Source organism: Equus quagga, chromosome 6, assembly GCF_021613505.1.
Source record: "Equus quagga isolate Etosha38 chromosome 6, UCLA_HA_Equagga_1.0, whole genome shotgun sequence".
NCBI classification, from domain to species: Eukaryota; Metazoa; Chordata; class Mammalia; order Perissodactyla; family Equidae; genus Equus; species Equus quagga.
The window spans coordinates 4,926,650-4,948,193 of NC_060272.1; the positions used below are offsets into that span (position 1 = coordinate 4,926,650).

Below are 21,544 nucleotides of genomic sequence, written 5' to 3' on the forward strand. Positions count from 1 at the left end.
CCAATGGCCGTTGTACATAATATCCCCTCTAACCTCAAATGTGTGACTTCTGTGTCTCCTTTTAGGCCTTCCGGGACCCATGGGGCCGCCGGGGCTCCCCGGGCTTGATGGACTGAAAGGTGACAAAGGAAACCCAGGCTGGCCGGGGGCGCCTGGTGCCCCAGGGCCCAAGGGAGACCCAGGGTTCCAGGGCATGCCTGTAAGTTGTCTGTTTGTAGGTCCTGTTTTTGAAAAGGATCACAAAATCAGCTGTGTGTCTGTGTTTTCATGTATGCATACGTGTGTGTTACCCTCCCACATCCTCTCTGGGCCAGTCCCTTCTCTCTTGCGAGTCATCAGCCATCTTTACTGGCATCAGAGCAGGCTACTCTCATGGCATTTTTTATAATCAGTTTTATGAGAACCGTTAAACGGAAATGTTCTACTACTAGAAATTTTAGTTCAATGCCTGGGTTTAAAAGTCTGTTTACAAACTTGATGCAAAAAGCAAGCCTCAGTAACATAGAAATACACTCCCCATTCCTACTGCCAGTCAGTGACTATCTGTCTCTCTCTATATATACATATGTATAAATGTGTGTGTATGTATATAGATATATATTTTGGTTATGGCACTTTTTAAAATAAGGTAAAGCAAAGAAACAAATATATGTAAGAACCAATGCAATGTTTTTTATAGAGAGGAAGGAACAGCTATGTTGAAATAGCTAGAAAATGAGATAATATTTTAAAATACATGAATATTGCTATATTATAAAGGAAAATAATCCTTTGTTAGTGTTTTCTGCCTTCTTTCCATATTTACAATCACTTTTCAGATAAGATACGAAGCTCATTCTAAGGGAAAAGCACTCTCCTTGAGTGTTTAGAGGAGAGTTCTCTGGAAGGGTAGTTCGGTGTTGATAGATTGATCTGTTGCCATAACAAATAGTTAGGGAGTTCTGACTCTGTTCATGGCATTGTGCTGTGGGGTGGGGACAGCCAGAGGTAAGATTTGTACCTGCTTCCAGAACTTACCATGTAGATGGACAAGCCGAGGGGACACAGTGAATGAAGCAAGTTGTTCCAATTTCCAGCTTCCTAATTTAGGCACACACAGAGGTTTTGTCATTCTTTTTACATCATTCAAGAAACCACAAGGCCCCGTTTGTTTACAGAGCTACTTTGCAGAACCTCGAGGGGCTGTCCCAGCTTCCCAACAGCCGGTTACTTGAGAGGCTTCTCGGTCATCTCCCGAGCAATTCTCGACTGACATCCTCTTTGTGTGTCTAGGGGATTGGTGGCTCTCCAGGAATCACAGGTTCTAAGGGTGACATGGGCCCTCCGGGCGTTCCGGGATTTCAAGGTGAGAGAGTCACGGAGACGCTGCTCAAAGACACGCTTACTACACAAAGCTTCCTAACCACGGCGCTGTCACAGTGATACAACCGGCGTCATTACAGCCCAAGACAGAGTTCCCTCTAAATTAAAAATGCCGTTGCGGCGTGGCGGCCGGGTTTGTATAACCCCGTGGATGGCAGTGTCAAGACGTTCAGATTTCCTTACTAAGAATCAGTGGATCATTACATCTCAGTCATTTGCATATCAATAAGAAGTCATAGATTGGGGCCATTTGTTAATTTATTAATGTATTAAGCAAACATTTATTGAGTGCCTGCCGGCTTCCAGGCACTGCTATTTTCACTGCTTAGTCAGATACATATGAATGAAAGGTGAGTAGAACAGGTTTTTGGCATCTTGTGGTCTATTTGGGGACGCGTGTGAACTGGAATGTGACCAAAAGCAGTACCATTTTCCCCTCCACTGGTTGTGACCACTTTATGGTTTCTTGTGTCTTTGGAAAAATGTAACTTCTGGGTTCTAGAAAGAAGAGTTTCATGAAAAGCTTTACATGGTTGACCAGAAGTAATGCTCTTTTCTCGAAAGAGCATAAATTGGAAATATGTTCACTGTGCATGTGTGCATGTGTGTGTGTGAATTCTTGTATATATAGTGCACACATGTATAGGTGTGATGGGCACGTGCATGTATATACATGCACCTGTATATGTATCCACATGTGTGTGCGTGTATGTACATATGTGTTTACACACACACATACTTGCATATCTTTTGGAATGCTGTGTAAGATCAATGTTCTGCTTTCCTCCAGGTCAGAAAGGTCTCCCTGGCCTTCAAGGAGTTAAAGGAGACCAAGGGGACCAGGGTTTCCCTGGAACGAAAGGTAGGAGAATTTGGCGGGGCCTTAGGATGATTTGAGGAAGTATGAAAGCCATTGAACACGTAGAATTAGGATGTTTGGTCTCACATCTGTGAAAAGACTTGAAGGTTATCAGAAACAGCTGATTAAAAATTCTTTGGTTGCTTGTCAGGATTGCCATGTTTGGCTAATTTAATTGACATATTTACCAGAAATTTGGCTTGAAAGGCAAGTGTGTTACATCTGTGACTCAGGTAGACCCGGTAGAGAGACCATGACAGGCTCAAGATTCACACACTCTCCCAGGCTCTAAGGGTAGACCGGAATCACCCACTTAGAGTTGCCTTGGAATGAAAGCAGTCTTGCACGGACAGGCTGAATGAATTCTGGTTGGACAGTAAGGAGTTCTCCACAGGACACGGTCTTCCTTGGCTTCTCCACCACCAGGAGCCAACAGCAGAAAGTGGCTTCAAAAACAGGATAATCTTGGAAGGAAATGATTCAAGTGTAGCCTGCATCCCGTTCTCATCTCATACATCTAAGGCCATGTTTAATTTTCAACACCATATTGAGAGAGAGAGAGCAATGGGAGTGCACTGAGGAGGAAGGAAAGAAACAGAATATGTGTGAAGGAGGGAGAGAACGGAGGACGTTTGGCTGAGGAGAGGGGCTGAGGTGGACCTCAGAAGCCTCTGCAAACTCTACGTTGTTGCTGCACGTAGCTCAAGAGCTGTCACGCAGAAGAAGGATTAGGTGTATTCATCAAGAAAAAATTAAGACCAGTGGTTCTAGTGTACAGTAAGGCAGGTTTCATGTCAGCGTCAGAGAAAGCTTCCCAATCGCGCATTGGAGCATCTGAGTGGGAAGCAGGCTGCCTGGGAGAGAATGGGCTCAAGGGAGGCCGGACAGCGTTGTCAGGGATTCCAGAACTGAGTGGACAGTTTGCTCTGTTGACCCCAATATCTGTTCCAGTCCCAAGGATTCAGGATTTTAGGTTAAATAATAAAAACGTCCAGATACATGGATGTCTTGTGAGGATCTGATTACTTGTGTTTTTGATGATAATTTTACTTTTAAGAAACATCGTTTGGATTGGGTTTCACATTGCAGTCTCCTCTTGAGGCTGTTTGTGTCGAACATGAAACTGATTGGTGACGTCCCTGATTCCCACAGGTCTTCCAGGCCCCCCCGGTCCCCCAGGGCCTTACGACATCATCAAAGGGGAGCCAGGGCTCCCTGGTCCGGAGGGTCCCGCAGGTCTGAAGGGGCTTCAGGGACCTCCAGGCCCCAAGGGACAGCAAGGTAAGAATAACCAGCCTGCGCAGGGAGGTGTGGGGTCCAGAGGGAACTGGGTGGGATTTCCTCCTCACCGTGTGTCTGAGAGCAAAGTCTCTGGGTGATGACTATAGAAACACTTATTTGAATATGACTTTATTACCTTTCTTTAATGTGCATCAAAACCAAATGCAGTTTGTGAAGGGAGCTGAAAAAGCCAGAATGGAATACGAGGAAAGCTAGAGGAACAGACAGGTCGACGTATCTGTGTCCCTTAGAAGGACATGGGCTGCAGGAACCAGTTCGTCTTTCCCTAGCTAGAGACGAGGGACAGCAGGAAGCAGCGGTCTAGAATTGTGAGAGTCGTTGCCCTTGGCAGCCGCCCGGAAGCCCCACCCAGCTGGCAGGGATCTGTGCGAATCCCTGTAGTTGTGCAATGCCTGGGTCTAGAATCCTGCTGCTGCTTTGGGCCAAACACTTCCGATTTCAAGAGCAGTAGGGGAGGGGTGGGTGGAAAATAAAGGAGAATGAAAACGTTTAGAGTCGAAAAGTAGCATCCATGAAAATTTAAGTTTAAACTTAAATAAATAAACTGTACACCTGAAAACAGAAAAACTATCCATGTCATATATCCGTCGCCTGAAAATTATTTGAGATGCCAGAATATGGCTGAGGGGAACATGATTGAGGAAACAAAAATCTGTCAGATCTCTCCCCACCCCCCACATGACTGCCTTATCCAAAACTACCTGCCAAACAATAACAGCAAGAAGCCGGGAGAACTCTGAACTGGACGACAAAGCCCCTGGCCTGTGGATGGGAATTTGGCCATTGCCTCTGCAGAGGGTGTCCAAGGCTTCGCAGGGAAGCAGCGCGTGGCTCTCTGGGCAGACTTCTCCTCTGCAGTCTAAGCCTTGAGCCTGCCTCCCAGGGGTCCCAAAAGATGTTTCGAAAGGGACGGGAGAGGTACAGCTGGCTGCTATCCAGGATGGAATCGTGAATTCTTTTTCCTTTCCTTTAGGTGTGACGGGGTTGGTGGGTGTACCTGGACCACCAGGTATCCCCGGGTTTGACGGTGCCCCTGGCCAGAAGGGAGAGACAGGACCCTTTGGACCTCCTGGTAGGTTTGCTGTGGACTCCCAACCTAATTACCCTCTACCTGCATCTTTGAGTTCCCAGCAGTAGGCTCAGGCATGCAGAAACCTGCAAAACGAAATGGAGAATGTCCCTTGAAAGACTTCCAAAGAAGTCTGTTTCTTAGAAGAAATAGGATCCTATAGAAGAGTTAAAGGTTGTCATGTCTTCTGTGGAGAGAGATGTTGATCCCAGCACAGTGTTTCCAGATGTAGTTGAAAGAAGGCCAGTAGTGGTGGTCCTGTGTGGTTTCCTGTGAGGGAAGCCAGCTGCAGCGACAGAAATTCTGTTTCAGCAGTGGACAAGGGAAGTAGGTAGTAGAGCCAGTGTTGGCCAAAAGGCGGCTGTCCAGCATGAGATAGAGTTGGCCTGCTTCCTGAGAAAGCAGGAATCCGATCGCCCCTAATGAGATGCCGAGGACTGAGGGCGTCGGCTAACGGATGGGGCCCAGTCCAGCAGGAGGTCTGTGAACAGTTTTGTGGGCGGCAGAGTTACCCAAGGATGGAAGGACCCACTGCCCGGGAGCTTCCTCACTGCTCCAATTCCAGGCTCTGGCTTTGGGTGGCTGTGGACAGGAAGCGCCCTTAAAAGGAGGTTGTTTTATTAATTCTGTAATAATCCTCCCTTAGGGGAGCCCCCCAAATGCTATATGAAAGACATGCACAGAATCACATCATTTCCTCCGTTTATTCATATGTTCCTTTTCGTATATTTCTTTTATTCACTGCATTCAATTTTTTGAGCATCTGCTTTGCACCAAGTTCTGTGCTTGTAAAACGTCCCGAGTTGGTCTGTAAAAGGAAAAGCGAAGACACTGTGAGGGAGGTGGGTGGTTGTGTGTAGTTAGTCCTGCTTGAAACCTTTCAGGGGAACCTGTTTGTGACTAGGGAAACTAATTCTCTTCTGTCTTCCAGGTCCGAGAGGGTTTCCGGGCCCGCCAGGCCCTGATGGACTGCCAGGATCCATGGGGCCCCCGGGCACCCCGTCTGTTGATCACGGCTTCCTTGTGACCAGGCACAGTCAAACAATAGATGATCCACAGTGTCCTCCTGGGACCAAAATCCTTTACCACGGGTACTCTCTGCTCTACGTGCAAGGCAACGAGCGGGCCCACGGGCAGGACTTGGGTGAGACAGCTAGACATGCCTGTATTCATCTAACATGGGTTTCTGCATTCGGTGCTCAGTCTATGTTCAGTTCAGGGTGCCACGAAGACCTAGTTAATGAAAAGAGGGCTTGGCCGTATGTCACTCCATCCTGACCAAATGAACTACCATATTACTGATGAGAAGCCAAGAAAATGTAAAAGCTGAATCTTTGAAAGTTTTTAAATTAATAAAACTTTTCATCTTTCCTTCAAATTATCAAGTAGGAGCAAGATTTCTGGAGTACACACTTAACAGTTTGCACCGAAATTCTTAAAATAGGGCAGCTTTACTGTTGCTCTGTTTAAAATATGTCCATGTTATCCTGCTTCAAATTTCTCTGCATATCCTAAGCTCTGCCCCCCGTTAGTTTGATCAGTAGAAGGCTGCACATCTGTCATCATTTTCTTAGTCTCCTCTAGTCACCAGACTATGTCCTAATGTCAGGGACCTCTAACTTTTATTGAGGCTGGAAATAACAGCAGCTATTTAAAGAGATCTCTGCGTTTTGGGCAAAACTATCATTAAAGACATTGTCCACTGTGTTCTTGTCCATTGTACAAGGAGCCCCAGTTAAATTCCTTCTAGAATCCAGTCCTAGAAAAAGCTTTCTCTTTACTGATAAACTGGTTTGTTTCCTTTAATCAAAATATCCTACATAATTCTTCGTAGTTTCCCTTTTGCCTTAATGCCTTTAAATTTAATGTTCATTTACAATCGTACTAGTCTATTTGGTATATTTCCTTCCTTCTTCCTGTAATTTAAAACATTTTTATTTCCATTTTAATGTCTATGTCAGATATATGTCTTTCGTGATTAGGCAGCTCAAATCCGTCTTGCATGGAGGTGGACTGTGAATTCTAATGCGATCCCTCCCATTGTCTTCTCTCCTGTGCCTCTAGGCACGGCTGGAAGCTGCCTGCGCAAGTTCAGCACCATGCCCTTTCTCTTCTGCAACATCAACAACGTCTGCAACTTCGCCTCCCGGAATGATTACTCCTACTGGCTGTCCACCCCTGAGCCCATGCCCATGTCCATGGCGCCCATCACTGGGGACAATATTAGGCCATTTATTAGCAGGTGCGTCAAGCGTTTGTAGGAGCAAATGTATAACTGAAGAAGAAAAATTGCTTGTAGTCTAGACAGAGGGTTTTTTTTTTTCATATTTCCCCAAAACATTCAATCCATTGCCATTCAGTTTATTAATTGTGAAATCTGAGTTTTCTAACAGAAATCAGCCACAAAAATTAATTTGATATAAAAGTCATTTATCCTCTTTAAAAATTACACTGCAAAACCATGCTGAGATAACGCCCAGCTTTAGGACAGAATTCGTGTTGCAGGTGACTCCCTGTGGTGGTGGCCTTTCCTCCTATGAGCGAAGCAATGTTGCTGGATCCCAAGCATTAAACCAGCATTCTCAACCTTTTTCCCTTAAATAATTACCTCCCTAGGGAGCCTTTGAAGACATTTGCTTTCTGAAATGTCCCCAATTAAAAAAATTTTTTTTAAAGTTTTTATTTTTAGTAGTAAAATACACATAATAGAAAATTTACCATCTTAACCATTTTTGGATGTACAGTTCAGTGGCACTTAATGGAGAGATTCAAATATGGCTGTGAGGTGGTCCCCATGAAATTGTAATACCACAGACGTACTCTATGCCTGTGCTTCCAACATGAAAAGATTATACAGATTTACTGCATACAGAAAATGTGTACATATTAAGGTTTTTCTCATATTCCCCCACCAACTTTTGCTTCCTTGGTGACACTGTACCCATTGAGAACGCATGTGTTTGACTGAGCGACTTCCCAAATTAAGTGCTTTCCACAATAATTAGTGTCTGCAGAATATTTTCAGGTCCCCGAGAGTCTGCCTGGTAGGAAATAAGTTGGGAAATCGAAGTTATTGTGACTGAAAAGTACATGGCAGTCCTATCTTTACCTCTTTCTTCTAATTAAAAGTTGATTCCTTAGCTCCACTCAGAAGTCACCGAAACATGGCAAATGTATGAATTCATGTGACTAAGAAGCTATTCTATAATTTTACTTTTTACACACTAAGATAATAAAAGCTGAAAAGAATAACAAGGCAGGACAGGTTTGCCTCAGGAAAATGAGAGTGAGAAAAAATTCAGCTTTTCTATATTCCCTTTAAAGAAATAAGCAGCCGGGAGCCCCTGCATGGGTGCAGCAGTGTCGTTGGCCATCAGTCACTTGATGATCACTGCCAGTTTGGGGAAGACTGGCCAGTTGTGGTGTCTGTGGCTCCGGCACGTGGGAAGGCAGGTCCCGGGAGATCACAGTCTTATTAAGAAAACCGTACCACCTGGAACCCTGGAACGGCAAGTCTGAGAGATGCCTGATAAATAGGAAAATTGTAGGTTTTTGATTGCCTTACACTCAAATATCTCCTGATGGCTTTCTTTGATTCTTATTTTGAGTTATAAGAAGACTTATTTTACGGGTCTTAAAATGGGAAAACTCATTCATTGCACTTCCAGAGTGCCCCCTTTCAAAACAGACAGTGCTTTACGTGTCACTGAGTGCCTGTCGACTGTTGTTTTGACATTTTTGTGCCTGATGGGGAAGGAAGACTAACCAGCTTTGTGTTTTTGTTTAGCTTTCCTTGGACAACAGGTAGACCACGTGTTATTCATTTTTGTTTTCTGTTTACCTTCTTGATAAAATGGGCACTTAGCCTTGATTTGGTTGAGGATGCAGCCTCTGGCATGCATTTGCGATATTCCCAGAACGGGTCCCCAGAAGCCTTGTGTCTTAGATTTGCTTTTCTCTGTGGACGCGTTACTTCAGTCAGACACCCCTGGTTCTGCACGCAGGAGATGTTTAAATGGCCCAGTAGTATACATTTCTGGGTTTTCACATCTGTCTGTTGACTGACCCATAGAAACTCAGCGTGAAGGGACCTTAGGAGTCCCATCCGTCAAGCCTGCGGCTTCTTCTTGCGTTCCCTTCTGTGATAATGCTGCCCGTTTCTCCTGGCTCTGAGCACACGGCTTTCCAGGTCACTTTAACTTAATGGCTTGTGATGACTTCTCAGGACTGACAGGTTACGTCTGAGGTCTTCCCTTTGGGGAGGTTCTAAAGCTTAATTTTAGAAAGACTTAATAACCCCAAATTGTTCATTTTAAAAAGCAGAAAAGGTAGCAACTTTTCTGCTTTTGTCCTGAGAGTAGGGCAAAGTTTTCTAAGCACTTTCTGGCTTTCTATGATGACAAGAGTCATCATAAAACTACTAATTGTTTAATTATTCTAGTGGGAAGACCACTGGTCTGAGAGCAAGGAGAACTGAGTTCTGGATCTGGCTTTGACACAGCTAAGCATGGCCTCAGTTTCTTCATAAATAACATGGGGAATTAGACTGTATGAGTTTTAAGGGACCATACTGCTCCTGAAATCTGTGACTCCGGGTCCCTCATCCCCCATCTGACGGGGTCAGCACCACCTTCTCGTCAGCCGCTTGAGTCCCCCCCAGCCCAGAGAGAGCCTGGAATGAAGCGCTTTGCTCTGTGCTGCGTTTCTGTTCCTGCGTCTGGCAGACAGATGGTGGCAGATGTGTGAGGCCAATTTCAGTAACTCTTGTTTAACAGAGTCTTTTAATTCAACTGCATTTGTGTGAATAAAATAGAAAATTGCACACCACACACACACACACACACACACACACACAAGTCCTCGGAAACTCGAATGACTAATTTCGGCCCTCTTCCCATTCCTCATCCATTTTCATGCAAATGTTCCAGCGTAACTAGGTGTAATTATTAGCACCATTTATAGTCATTTATCAGCATTGTTAACACTCTGTTCATTTTCTGACTTGAATGTAATTATTTTACTGCTGGGGTTTAATGTTTTGTTTCTTTTTTTTTTTTTTTTACAAAACATTACCCCACCATCAAAGGGTTCCCTTAGCTGAGCAGGTCTGAGTCAGAACACTGCATTGTTTTAATTTATTCTTGAGTGCATTCCCAGCAGCTGAGTGTGAGCCAGCCTGGCTTGGGAAGCGTCCTACCCTGGGGAGGGTCCTTTGGGACTTACTCCAGCTGCAGTGGCCCTGCTGACAGCGTCTGCCCAGGGCCGTCCCTGGTCTTCTGGCGCTGGGTCGGGAACGAGTCTCCTGGAGGAGGCTTCTGTGGCCATCCAGCCTCACGTGCATTATTTTTCTTAGTTACTCTGCTTCACTAAATGTATTTCTTATATTGAAGAGGATTCATAGCTGAAAACAAATTTCTACATTCCAGAAGTGGTAGCACTTGGTCACCAACTCTTTTTTCTTAAGAATTAACTGTGTTTGCTGAAATACATGCTGATTGTTGAAAAATTGGAAAACGCTGAAATGCACAAAGGAGAAAACAAAAGTCACCTGTAGCCCCAGCCCCTCCGGGAGATGGCCACTGTTACAACTGGGCCTTCTGATTTTCTTCTTCCAACAAAACAGGTGGTTAAATAACAAGCGTTGGACCTGTTTTTGAATTTAATATTTTAGTACTGAGATGGGTTTGTAAAACCGACAAGAAGGCTCTCACCCTCAGGGTCCAAGCAGTGGGCCGTTATCCATGTGATCAACATGTAATTGAATCAGAAAGATCGAGTGAAGAGATTGAGTGCAAATGATGGGGAAAGGCACAAACAAATAAAGGCTTTGTCCTGCGCCGTCCCTTCAGCTGTGCTGAGTGTCTTTGCTCTGGTACCTTCCAGGTGTGCAGTGTGTGAGGCGCCAGCCATGGTGATGGCCGTGCACAGCCAGACCATTCAGATCCCGCAGTGCCCCAGCGGCTGGTCCTCGCTCTGGATTGGCTATTCCTTTGTGATGGTAAGCATTTTGGGAAACTCAGCATTTCCTGGAAGAGCTTGCCCGTTAACGCCCCCGCCTCCTCTCTCCGAATGCTGCCACCTCTCGGTTGCCTGGACTATGCTGTGCAGGCATCTCCTGCCTCACTCCGGTGATCCCGCTGATGCGGGGTCGGTGAGCCGAGGAGTCGAAAGAAAGATTTCTTAGACTCTTAAGATCTGGCAGTAGTGCTCTTTTATTTAGAGAATAGTATAGAATAGCATGGGGACAGGACCCATGGGCAGTCAGAGCTTCTGCTGCTGCCGCTTCTGCTGCCTCCGCTGGCGTGGGGACAGGGCCCATGGGCAGGCAGAGCCGCTGCTGCTGCCCCTGCTGGCATGGGGACAGGGCCCATGGGCAGGCAGAGCCGCTGCTGCTGCCCCCGCTGGCATGGGGACAGGACCCATGGGCAGGCAGAGCTGGTGCGTGGGGACAGGACCCACGGGCAGTCAGAGCTCCTGCTTCTGCCCCGAGTTGAGGGTTAGGGCTAAATTTAAGGCATAGGTATGTGAGTCATCTCTTTACGAGACAAAGAAAAAAAGTTAAAATGGTACCAGTGCCGGTAGGGTCCGGCCATTGGGCGGTCCCACCACTTTTAGATAAGAATCAAACCGGATTGAGTAAATGGCAGAAGTCACTGCTCAAATATTATCTTCAACTAAAGACAAAGGATGATTTTGGGGTGGGGGGTCAGTTACGTGAGGTTGCCAGACAGTAAACAACTTAAGTTCTTGCCTTCCCCATTAAGAGTTTCCAGAGATAAGGCCACCTCCCCTTCCTCCTGGCGCAGAGAGGGAGGCATGGAGATTTTCTTCACAAATGCAACTGTCTCTGATCAAAGAGCAAGCAAATTCCGCTCCTCGGAGTCTGCTTCTTATCTGTAGTTTTAAAAGTAACCAGCCTAAAAATCCTTGTCATAAACCATTTTAAAATTAAGCAGCCTAAAAATCCTCATCACCACCAAAGCATCCCCAGGAGCCTGGCCTGCTCCACTGGGGACAGCAGTGGCTCCAGCACCCGGCCAGAGCCCTCCTCTTGCCTCAGGACTGGCTTCTCTGGGACTAGGTAGCCGGGACGACGCGATGAGATTTCCTGGAGTCAGAGGGTCTCTCAGGGAGAAGAGGGAAAGAGCGTACACATGGAGGGTACACATTTTCTAAAACCCACCCAGGCCTTAAAGCAGAAGCTTGAGTCAGGAGAGAGCAGCGGAGGACTGGCTGGTGGTGTGCTGCCTCCTCCAGGCCGGTGTCCGGGAGCTCGAGTGCCCTCACGTAGGGTGAGACTGCTCTCCCATCACCCTGCTGTCCCAGATGCCAGGCCCCCTGGATGTTCCCTTCCCCCGAAAAGCCAATTAAACCAGGAAACGTGGTACCTATTTGAGATCCCATTGTAGCTTCTTATTTTATTTTATTGTCTCAATTTAAAGTATTGATTGAATATATAAAAGCTTTGAACTTGTAAGGGGTGTACTGGAGTAACTCCCAGTAAACAACCCTACACAGTGACTTGCTGCGTCACTGCTGTGAGCAGGGCCCAGCTTCACACCCCCAGGTGGGGCCGGGTGGCACATTTTGACCTCAAGTGATCATTAGCCTTATTATTTGATTGACAGGGAAAGTGGCTTCATAAATATTTTCTTCTGCTGTAAGTTACTCCGAGTGTAGAAGTTTCCAGGAAAACAGCACTTAAAATGCTTATGTGTGTATTCCACTTTGATCATGAGATTTCCTGGGTTGTTTATTCTGCATTTAGACTCTTCAACAGGTCCAAAGAATTTGCAACAACAACAAAAATAGCGAGTTGCTTTGATAATTCTAGATACTGCTCTATGACTCTAGCAAGAAAGCCAAAGAGGTACAGAAATCAAGACGCTAACAGTGATGTAACACAATTTTGACTGCAAGGTAGATTGGGGTTCTTTGACTGTATAATCATGAGAAGTACCAAGTGGAATCTCAGTACGACAGAAGCAGCCCCTGACCCAAGGAGTGAGGAACCACAGGAAAGCATTTGGTCACCACCCCTGCCTCATGCTGGTGTCATGTGAAGATCTGAAACAGTGATTACCTATAATTTCCCCAAATCAAGAGCAAATCAAAGAAATGATGTCCTAGAGAGCAGGTTACCTTCACTTCTTAGTCTCTGGGCTTTGGGAGAAATGGAGGGGGCTCTGGGCTGGCAGTCTGGGGATCCCTGTTCTCATCTCAGCCTTGCCTTGAGACTGATCTAGGGTCCTCGAGGCCTCATCTGGACATCGACGGTGTCGGCTTTGTCCTCAGAGCTCCCTGTGGCTCTGAAATTCTAGTTTCTCAGGTCTGTTGTAGTCGTGGGGATGTTTTTAATGTCTTCTCACGTGTGTGGGTCCTTCCTTGTATGTCTTGGTTTCTGAGTAGAGAAAGATCCAACTGGACTCTGTTAGATCAAAATGCAATTTAACAAAGTTGCAAAGGTTCTTTTTCTCTCTTTTTTAAGTTTTCTCTTTTTAAAGAAAAAAATGGATGATTATTCTTTACCTTATAAGAGGATATATAGCATCTAATATAGCAAATATAGGATTTTGATTATCCTAAATAATTTTCTTTGGAAAGTCTGATTTCCCATCAGTTGGTTCCAAAATTATTTGCACAATTTGGCTGTTGTCTCATATCCCAAGTTAGAAGTGGTTTCAGTGTTTCAAAAATAATACATAGGGATGACAGCATTTCTTTAAGTTCTAATGAAGCTGGACTGGTCATCTCCTGTGTGGGGTGGAGCGGCTGGCTGATGTCTGGCGCTGTGTGGAGTACTGCTGTGCCCAGTGCGCGGAGCAGGGTCCTGCTTGCAGGCCGCGGGCAGTGTGGGCACCGGTGTGTTCCGTGGGCACATTGGACCGTGGGGACAGGAGGCAGACAGAACCAGCTTTCCGGAAGGGGTATCCTGGCCCCACCCTGAGAACGTGCAGCTCTCTCCTGGTGTGTGGGGAGGGGATCTCGGACTCAACGCCCACCCTTGTTCCGCAGCACACCAGCGCTGGTGCCGAAGGTTCTGGTCAAGCCCTGGCGTCCCCCGGCTCCTGTCTGGAAGAGTTTAGAAGTGCGCCCTTCATCGAGTGCCACGGCCGTGGGACTTGTAATTACTATGCAAATGCTTACAGCTTTTGGCTTGCTACTATCGAGAGGAGCGAGATGTTCAAGTAAGTCGGACGCCCCTCTCTCTGAAGGCCCCGCCCCCTTTGTGACTTTTAAGTTTAATCATCCATGATCCATATACCTTCCATTGCAAAGGCTCAAAGATAGCTATAAAGCAATAATTAGGAATGCTTCTTCCACACGTTGCGATGAATCTCTGATTCTGCTCCCTGTGGCAGATAACCGAAAGGATTTTCAAAGGCAGAGCTTAGGCGACAGGCTTCATTTTTCCATTGACTGAAGAACCGAGAAAGGAACAGGGTCATTCTTTATTCTTCTAGGTGAATCCACTACCGTGTAATTAAAGCAACTAAAATCTTCCAACAGGGCATTTTAAAATAGTGTATATTTAACACTCAGAGAGGAAAGTGAACAGCGTTCATTTTCATAGCGTTTATGATGCCGAATTTAGTGTACGTGTTGTCTGAGTTCCGAGTGACTTAACAAGACTTTAGTTTTTAGATCTGCGCAAATAAAAATTAATTTCAGCACAAATGCAGCTGAAATCGATAGGGAAGCCTTTCCTTTCTTTTCCATTACCAAAATTTCACCTTTAAAACAACTGTCCCAAGTGGCTGCCGGCCTTGTAGAAGTTAATTTGGAGCCAGGCCCAGTCTGTAATGGACAGGACCACATAATGAGTCCCCTGTCCTCTACTGAGTGCCAGCTGCAGCCCCTGCTGGAGCAGCCGCAGGGGGCCGAGGGAGCCTGAACAATTACTCAGTGTTCATTCCTGAAATAAATGCTTCTCGCCCCTGGAGATAAGCCTTTCGTCTTTACCTTTTTGGAGAGAATTTTCTGGAACTCTGCTATGATCCTCTTTCTAGCTTAGATCATAAAAGGTGAAGCAACATGCTCGCTACCAGTAATTCTTTAAGCATCAAAAAAGTACCATGTGTCTAGTTGGTAGCTCACACGAGACGTTGTAGGCAACTGGGAGCTTGACATCATCTCTACAGATAGAATTTAGCTGCCGAAATGAGTACTTTGTACGTGTGTCAGCTCCTGGAGCTTCTCGTTGTAGGGGTAATAGGTAGTCTTGGGGTTTTTTTTTTTTTTTTTAACAGCAGCATAGGACAATGAAATAAAATGCTTTCTTAAACAAAATTATCGATAAGATCCCATTAATTTAAGTAATTAATTGGGGGTACTAGGATTTTCACCAAAAGCTGCTAAAATAAGCAGCCTCAATTTTATGACAAGGTGCTTTTATTATATGCCTACTTTAATTTTAATAGAATTTGGTTAGTACCAGCTTTAGTTCAGACTTCACCTTTCCAACAATCAAAGTAAGAGGGAATTCCTGGGATCAAGAAGCATTTGGGGCACTGAATGTCGTCCCCTCTCTTTGGTCTCCAGTCAGACCACCTGCACATAAACCCTTCCAAACTTCTAAAAGTCTTTCGAGGTCTAGTTGATTATTCCAGATTTGTTGCTCATCATTCCATTCAACGGTGATGTAACGAGCACTGAGGGGTGTGAGGTGTCGCAGAGAGAGCACCTTCTCTCCTGGCCGAGGCTGTGCCGAAGTTGAGAGGACAGAGGGTTGAACGGCGGGCGGGGAGGCAGGGCGGTGCAGTGGGAAGTGGGGGAGGCTCCGGAGCCAGGCAGACGTGGGGTGCCTTTTGCTCTGTCCTCACTCGCTGTGTGCACTTGGGCACGTCACCCACCCAGGGCCCAGGGATGGGGCATGCAGATGATGACTTGCATCGCTGCGTGTGTTCTGAAGGCCCACCACGAGCACAGCGCCCGCCCGCTCAGAGGCAGGGTGAGCTCTGGTCACTGTCTGTCCTGGGGTGGGGGCCCGTCCTCATCCCATCCCTTAGAGATCTCCACGGAGGTGGGAGGGGTGAGGACCTGGCCGCCTCTGCCGAGCGGTGAGGTGACAGCCGTTGGTCTCTGTGCTGCGTTTTAGGAAGCCCACGCCATCCACCTTGAAGGCTGGGGAGCTGCGCACGCACGTCAGTCGCTGCCAAGTCTGTATGAGAAGAACATAATGAAGCCCGGCGCTCAGCTAACGTCACAACATGGTGCTACTCCCACCTCCTCCCTTCTCCTTTTTTTAACAGCAACGAACCCTAGAAATATATCCTGTGTACCTCACTGTCCAATATGAAAACCGTAAAGTGCCTTATAGGAATCTGCGTAACTAACCCACCCTGCTTCGTTGGCCTCTACTTGCTGAAGGAGAAACCAAGACCGCGATAAGCTGTCAATAGTGACATACCAAATGGCACTTTTGATGAAATAAAAATATAAGTCTGTTCTCCAATCCAGTGCACTGATGTGTAGAGTGAGAACTCCATCAGAAAACCAAAGGGTGCTCGAAGGTGTGCGGGGCCTTCCATACTGTTTGAATGCCCGTTTTCATTCTTGTATTATAATAGATTCATTCTCCACCCCCAGATGAGATGTTTGTTTATATCACTGTCTAGCTGTTTCAAAATTCAGGTCCCTTGGTCTGTACAAATGATAATCATGTAAAAACGGTGTCTCGAACCTTCAAATGGAATTATGGGCTCAGCAGCCATATCTTCCAACCCCCAAATATAAATTTAGACCTTTCTGCTCTGTGTGGTACTATGCAGCTGCTTTTGCAGAAATCACGAATATCCTGTGGAGTAAAGATGGTCCAAAAGTAGGCAGAAATTAAATATATATATATTTTAGTAATTTATATAGATGTCAGCAATTAGGCAGGTCAAGTTTTAGTTTCATTTCCACTGTTAAAATAAAGCTTACATAGTTTCTTCCTTTGAAAGACTGTGTTGTCCTTTAACATAGATTTTTAAACACTAGGGTATTGAATGTGCAGCATCGGTTTTCATTGTTCACCTCCAAACCAAAAGTCGTGTATTGCCAAAACCAAACCCGGGTTCCTGACTGGTGTCTATTATAGTGAAACATGTACTTGGAGCTTATTGTTTTTATTCTGTATTAAATATCTTCAGGGTTTTAAACACTAATCACAAACTGATCGACTTGACTTCAAAAGCGACAACCTTAAAAGGCCTTCATCTTATTAGTCTTCCGCATTCTGCAGGCTGGTGTGGAAAACAGCTCTGTTGAATCAGAGTATCAGTATTTTTACACGTGAGCACATTCAGGCGGCCTCCTTGGTTTTTCACGAGCTGTGTTCAGACTTCAGCAGGGCAGCGGACGGATTGCAGGAGAGCAGAATTGGACCACTATGCCTGAAATGACATTTCACTAAAAGTCTCCAAACGTTTTTAAGACTACTAAGGCCTTTTATGTAATTTCTTTAAATGTGTATTTCTTTAAAATTCAAATTTGTAATAAAACTATTTGTATAAAAATTAAGCTTTTATTAATTTGTTGCTAGTATTGCCCCAGAAACATTAAAAGAAAAGTTACTGCACAAGCCACTAATAAATTTGTAAGCTTTGCATACCTTAGATCATATTTATTTTGCAGTTCTTCCAAACAAGAGTCCTAGACTGTGTGTACTTCGCAGAAATGACTACAAAGAAAAAAGATTGGTCTTCTCCTTCCACTCTCCCTCCCTCTCTTCCTCCCCCATCCCTTCCTTCTGTCCATCCAGGCAGCCATCATCCATCCGCCCATCTCTTCATTTGTTGTATATATACCAAGAGAGAGTTTGCCACTTTTCGAGCACTGGTTAGATACAAGATAAACAGAGATAAATAACACACATATCCAGCCATTAAAAGTGGATGCTTTGGGGGTTAGAACTGAGATGATAGTTACGCGATGGAGGGGTGTGGAGCAGAGACTGGATTCCATGTCTTACGTAAAGTAGAAAAGAAAGAAGATGGCAGATTTCTTTTTCCCTGGTCATCTAAGCTTCAGTTTAAACTTGATCAAAATATGATCCATGGAGAATGACTATGATACTGCGTACTCAAGAGAAAGCTCTAAATATTGTCTTGTTCTTGGTGGCTGTGCCTGGTGCAGCTGCAGTGAGGACAGAATAGGATAACCTGCAAACATGACCCCTGATCAGGAGACGTCCGGCAAGGTCTGGTTTCAGTTGCCTCCTTCCCATCTTTCATAAAACTGATGAAAAAGGGTTGTTTGCATTCCTTAATAAATAGGACTGGGTAGGAGAGAAGAAAACTAAAATCATTAGGCTTAGGGTTTACTGAAGTTACTGAGAAATATTAAACGTCTCCATATGGTAGCCATGTTAGAGCATTTTGTTTCTGTGTATAAAATTGAATCATCACAAATTATTATTTGTCATATACAATTTGGTATATGTAGGGACGTACAAAGAAGAAAATATGATACTTTGAATCTCAACATTCAAATCCTGTGCGTTTTTTATTTGTTATTCTGAAAGCAGTTTTTATGTTTTTTTTTAATTAACCTACGGTAAAACTGACTTATTGTGACGTACAGTTCTATGGATGGTAACGTATGTACAGGTTCGTGTGACCATAATGAAAATCACACACAGAAGAGTCACATCACACCAAAACCCCCTCAAGCTCTTGCTATGTAGTGACACACATACCCACCGCAACCCTGGCGACCAACCACAGACCTCTCCTTTGCTGTGCTCGAGTCATAATGGTGTTCAACCTTTTGAGACTTTCTTCTTTCACTCAGCATAATGCGTTTGACATTCCTGGAAGTTGTGGGTATCAATAGTTTATTCCGTTTTACTGCTTGGTGGGATTACAGTTCGTGGATGTCTCACACTTCATTTCTCTCTTTGCTTGTTGAAGGACATTTGGGTTCTTTCCAGCTTTGGGTGATTATGAATAGAGAATAAATGTTCGTGTTCAGGTTTTTGTGTAAACATAAGTTTTTATGTCTTTAGGGTAAATGCCCCGGGACTAGGATTGCTGGGTTATAAGGTAAGTGTCTGTTTAGCGTTTTAAGAAACTGCCAAACTATTTTCCAGAGTCGTGTACTGTTTTACATTTCCACCAGGATTGTAGGCGAGCTCCAACTGCTCCACATCCTCACCGATGTTTGGTATTGTCACTATCTTTATATTAGTTGTCCTAATAAGTATGTAGTGGCATTTAACCGTGATTTCAATTTGCATTTCCCTAATGGCTAAGGATATTGAACATCTTCTCATGTATTTTTTGGCCATCAGTATATCCTCTTTTTTGAAGAATCTCTTAAGTCTTTGCTTCTTTTTTAAATTGTTTCTTTTCATATTGTTGAGTTTTGAAAGTTCTTTGGATATTCTGGTTACAAGTCAATTGTTGGATATGAGATTTGCAGATTCAGCCTTTTAGCAGTATCTTTCACAGAACTAAAGTTTTAAATTTTGATGACCTCTGATTTATCGATATTTTTCCATGGGACATGCATTTGGTATCATGTTTAAGAACTCTTTGATTAACTCTAGGTTACTTAGATTTTCTCCTAAAAGTTTTATAGTTTTATATGCTACATGTAGATTTGTAATCCATTAAAACTTTTTTTTAATTAATGAACTCACATAACTGAAAATTCACCATGTTAAAGTGAACGGTTTAGTACGTTCACAATGTTGTGCAACCCCCACCTACATCTAGTTCCAAAACCTTTTCATCACACCAAGTCCAGTGTCCACTCAGCGGTGACCCCCCCAGCCCCCGGCAACCATCAGTCTTTTTGCCTCTATGGATTTACCTGCTCTGGATTTCGTACAATGGGATTGTTCAATCTGTGACTTTTGTGTCTAGTTTCTTTCACCTAGCATAATATTTTCAAGGTTCATCCATGTCATAGCGTATATAATTACTTCATTCATTTTTATGGCCAAATAATTTACATTGTATGTACATGGCACAATTTTTTATCCATTCATTCACTGATGGACGTTTGGACTGTTTTGACCTTTTGACTGTTGTCAGTAGTGCCGCTATGAGCATGTGTGTACGTGTATTTATTTGAGTCCTTGTTTTTGATTCCTTTCGGGATACACCTAGGAGTGGTTACCTAGCTGAGTCCTATGGTTACTCTGTGTTTAACTTTTTGAGGAACTGTCAAATTGTTTTCCATAGAGGCTGAATCATTTTTCATTCCCACCAATAATATACGAGGGCTCCAATTTCTCAATATCTTTACCAACACTTTTATTTTCTATTTTTTGATGATCGCCCTCCTACCGGGTGTGAAGTAGTCTCTCATTGTGGTTTTCATTTGCATTTCCCTAATTACTAGTGATGTTGAGCATATTTTCATGTGCTTATTATGCATTTATACATCTTTCAAGAAATGTCTGTTCAAGTCCTTTGCCCATTTTTATTGGGTTGTTTGTCTTTTTGTTGTTTGGTTGTAAGGGTTCTTTATGTGTTCTGGATACTAGACCGTTATCAGATATGTGATTTGCAAATATATTCTTCCATTCTGTGGATTGTCTTTTTACTTCTTGATAATGTCCTTTGGTGCACGAAATTTCTGAATTTTCTTTAAGTACAATTTATCTATTTCTCTTTTGTTGCTCATGATTTTGATGTCCAGTCAAAGAATCCATTTCTAAATCCAAAATCATGAACATTTACTCCTATATTTTTCTCCAAAAGTTTAGTGACTTTAGCTCTTATATTTAGGATATTGATCCACTTAGGGTTAATTTTTGAATATGGCATGAGATAAGGGATCAACTTCATTCTTTTGCATGTGGATATCCAGTTGTCACAGCACCATTTATTAAAGAGACTATGTTTTCCCCATTGAATGGTCGTGACACTCTTGTCAAAAATTAGTTGGCCATAGATATCTGGCTATAATTTCATTGAACTGATTTTGCATCTTTGTCAAAATTAAGTGACTACTTTGGTTCTGTTTTTGGGCTGTTCTGTTTCATTGACCTATGTGACTGCCTTCACCAACACTATGCTGTCTCGATTAATTTAGCTTTAAAGTTAAGTATTAAAATCAGTTAGTGTGATTCCTCCCTCCTACTTTGCGCTTCCTTTTCAAAATTGTTTTTAGTATTCTAGTTTCTTTGTTTTTCTATATAAATTTGAGATTCAGCTACAAAAGCATTGTAGGATTTTGATTGGAATTGCATTAAATCCATTGATCAGTTTGGGAAGAACTGTCATCTTTGCTCTGCTAAATCTTATATTCCATGAACATAGTATGTCTTTCCATTCTTTTAGGTCTTCTTTGATTTTTTTAATTATCATTTTGTAGTTTTCAGCACACAGATTATGTACCTATTTGGTTACATTTATACCTGAGTATTTACCTTTTTAGAGCCATTGTAAAATGGCATTATTTTTTAAATTTTGATTTCTAATTGTATGTGCCTAAGCTACAGAAATATGATTGATTTGTGTGTTTGTTGACCTTGCATCTTGGGACTTTCCTAAATTCTCTTTCTAGCTCCAGGAGGACTTTTTGTGGCTTTGTTAGGATTTTCTGCATAGACAATCCTGTTGTCTGTGAGTAGGGACAGTTCTATTTCTTCCTGTCCATACTTGGACTCCCTTTTCTCTTTTTCTTGCCTCTTTGCCCTGTCTGGGACTTCCAGTACAATGTTGAATAGAAGTGGTAAGCAAGGACATCCTTCCCTTGTTTTTGACTCAAAGAAAAAAGCATATAGTCTTTCACCATTAAGTATGGTGTTAACTGTAGGTTTTTATATAGATGGCTTTATACTTGAGGGTTTTTAATCAGGAGTGGATGTTGAATTTTGTCAAATACTTTTTCCGCATCAACTGTCAAGGTTATGTGGGGTTTCTCTTCTAGGCTGTCACTGTTATGGATAACAGTGATTGATAATCAAAGATTGGATCAGTCTCACATTTCTAGGATAAAACTCACTTGGTTAT

General features: G+C 43.7%; 1 protein-coding gene across 1 annotated transcript in view; it reads left to right on the forward strand.

Annotated features, from left to right (window-relative positions):
- COL4A1 (collagen type IV alpha 1 chain) overlaps nucleotides 1-17,191 on the forward strand; it is a 146,911-nt gene extending 129,720 nt beyond the window's left edge. The window contains exons 43-52 of the mRNA XM_046664031.1: nucleotides 66-199; nucleotides 1,273-1,345; nucleotides 2,153-2,224; nucleotides 3,374-3,502; nucleotides 4,497-4,595; nucleotides 5,524-5,736; nucleotides 6,657-6,834; nucleotides 10,476-10,590; nucleotides 13,608-13,780; nucleotides 15,691-17,191. Of these exons, the coding sequence (XP_046519987.1) occupies nucleotides 66-199; nucleotides 1,273-1,345; nucleotides 2,153-2,224; nucleotides 3,374-3,502; nucleotides 4,497-4,595; nucleotides 5,524-5,736; nucleotides 6,657-6,834; nucleotides 10,476-10,590; nucleotides 13,608-13,780; nucleotides 15,691-15,772 (1,268 nt within the window). The 3' untranslated portion in view covers nucleotides 15,773-17,191. The remainder of the gene's footprint in view (nucleotides 1-65; nucleotides 200-1,272; nucleotides 1,346-2,152; nucleotides 2,225-3,373; nucleotides 3,503-4,496; nucleotides 4,596-5,523; nucleotides 5,737-6,656; nucleotides 6,835-10,475; nucleotides 10,591-13,607; nucleotides 13,781-15,690) is intronic.
- The last annotated feature ends 4,353 nt before the right edge of the window (nucleotides 17,192-21,544 follow it).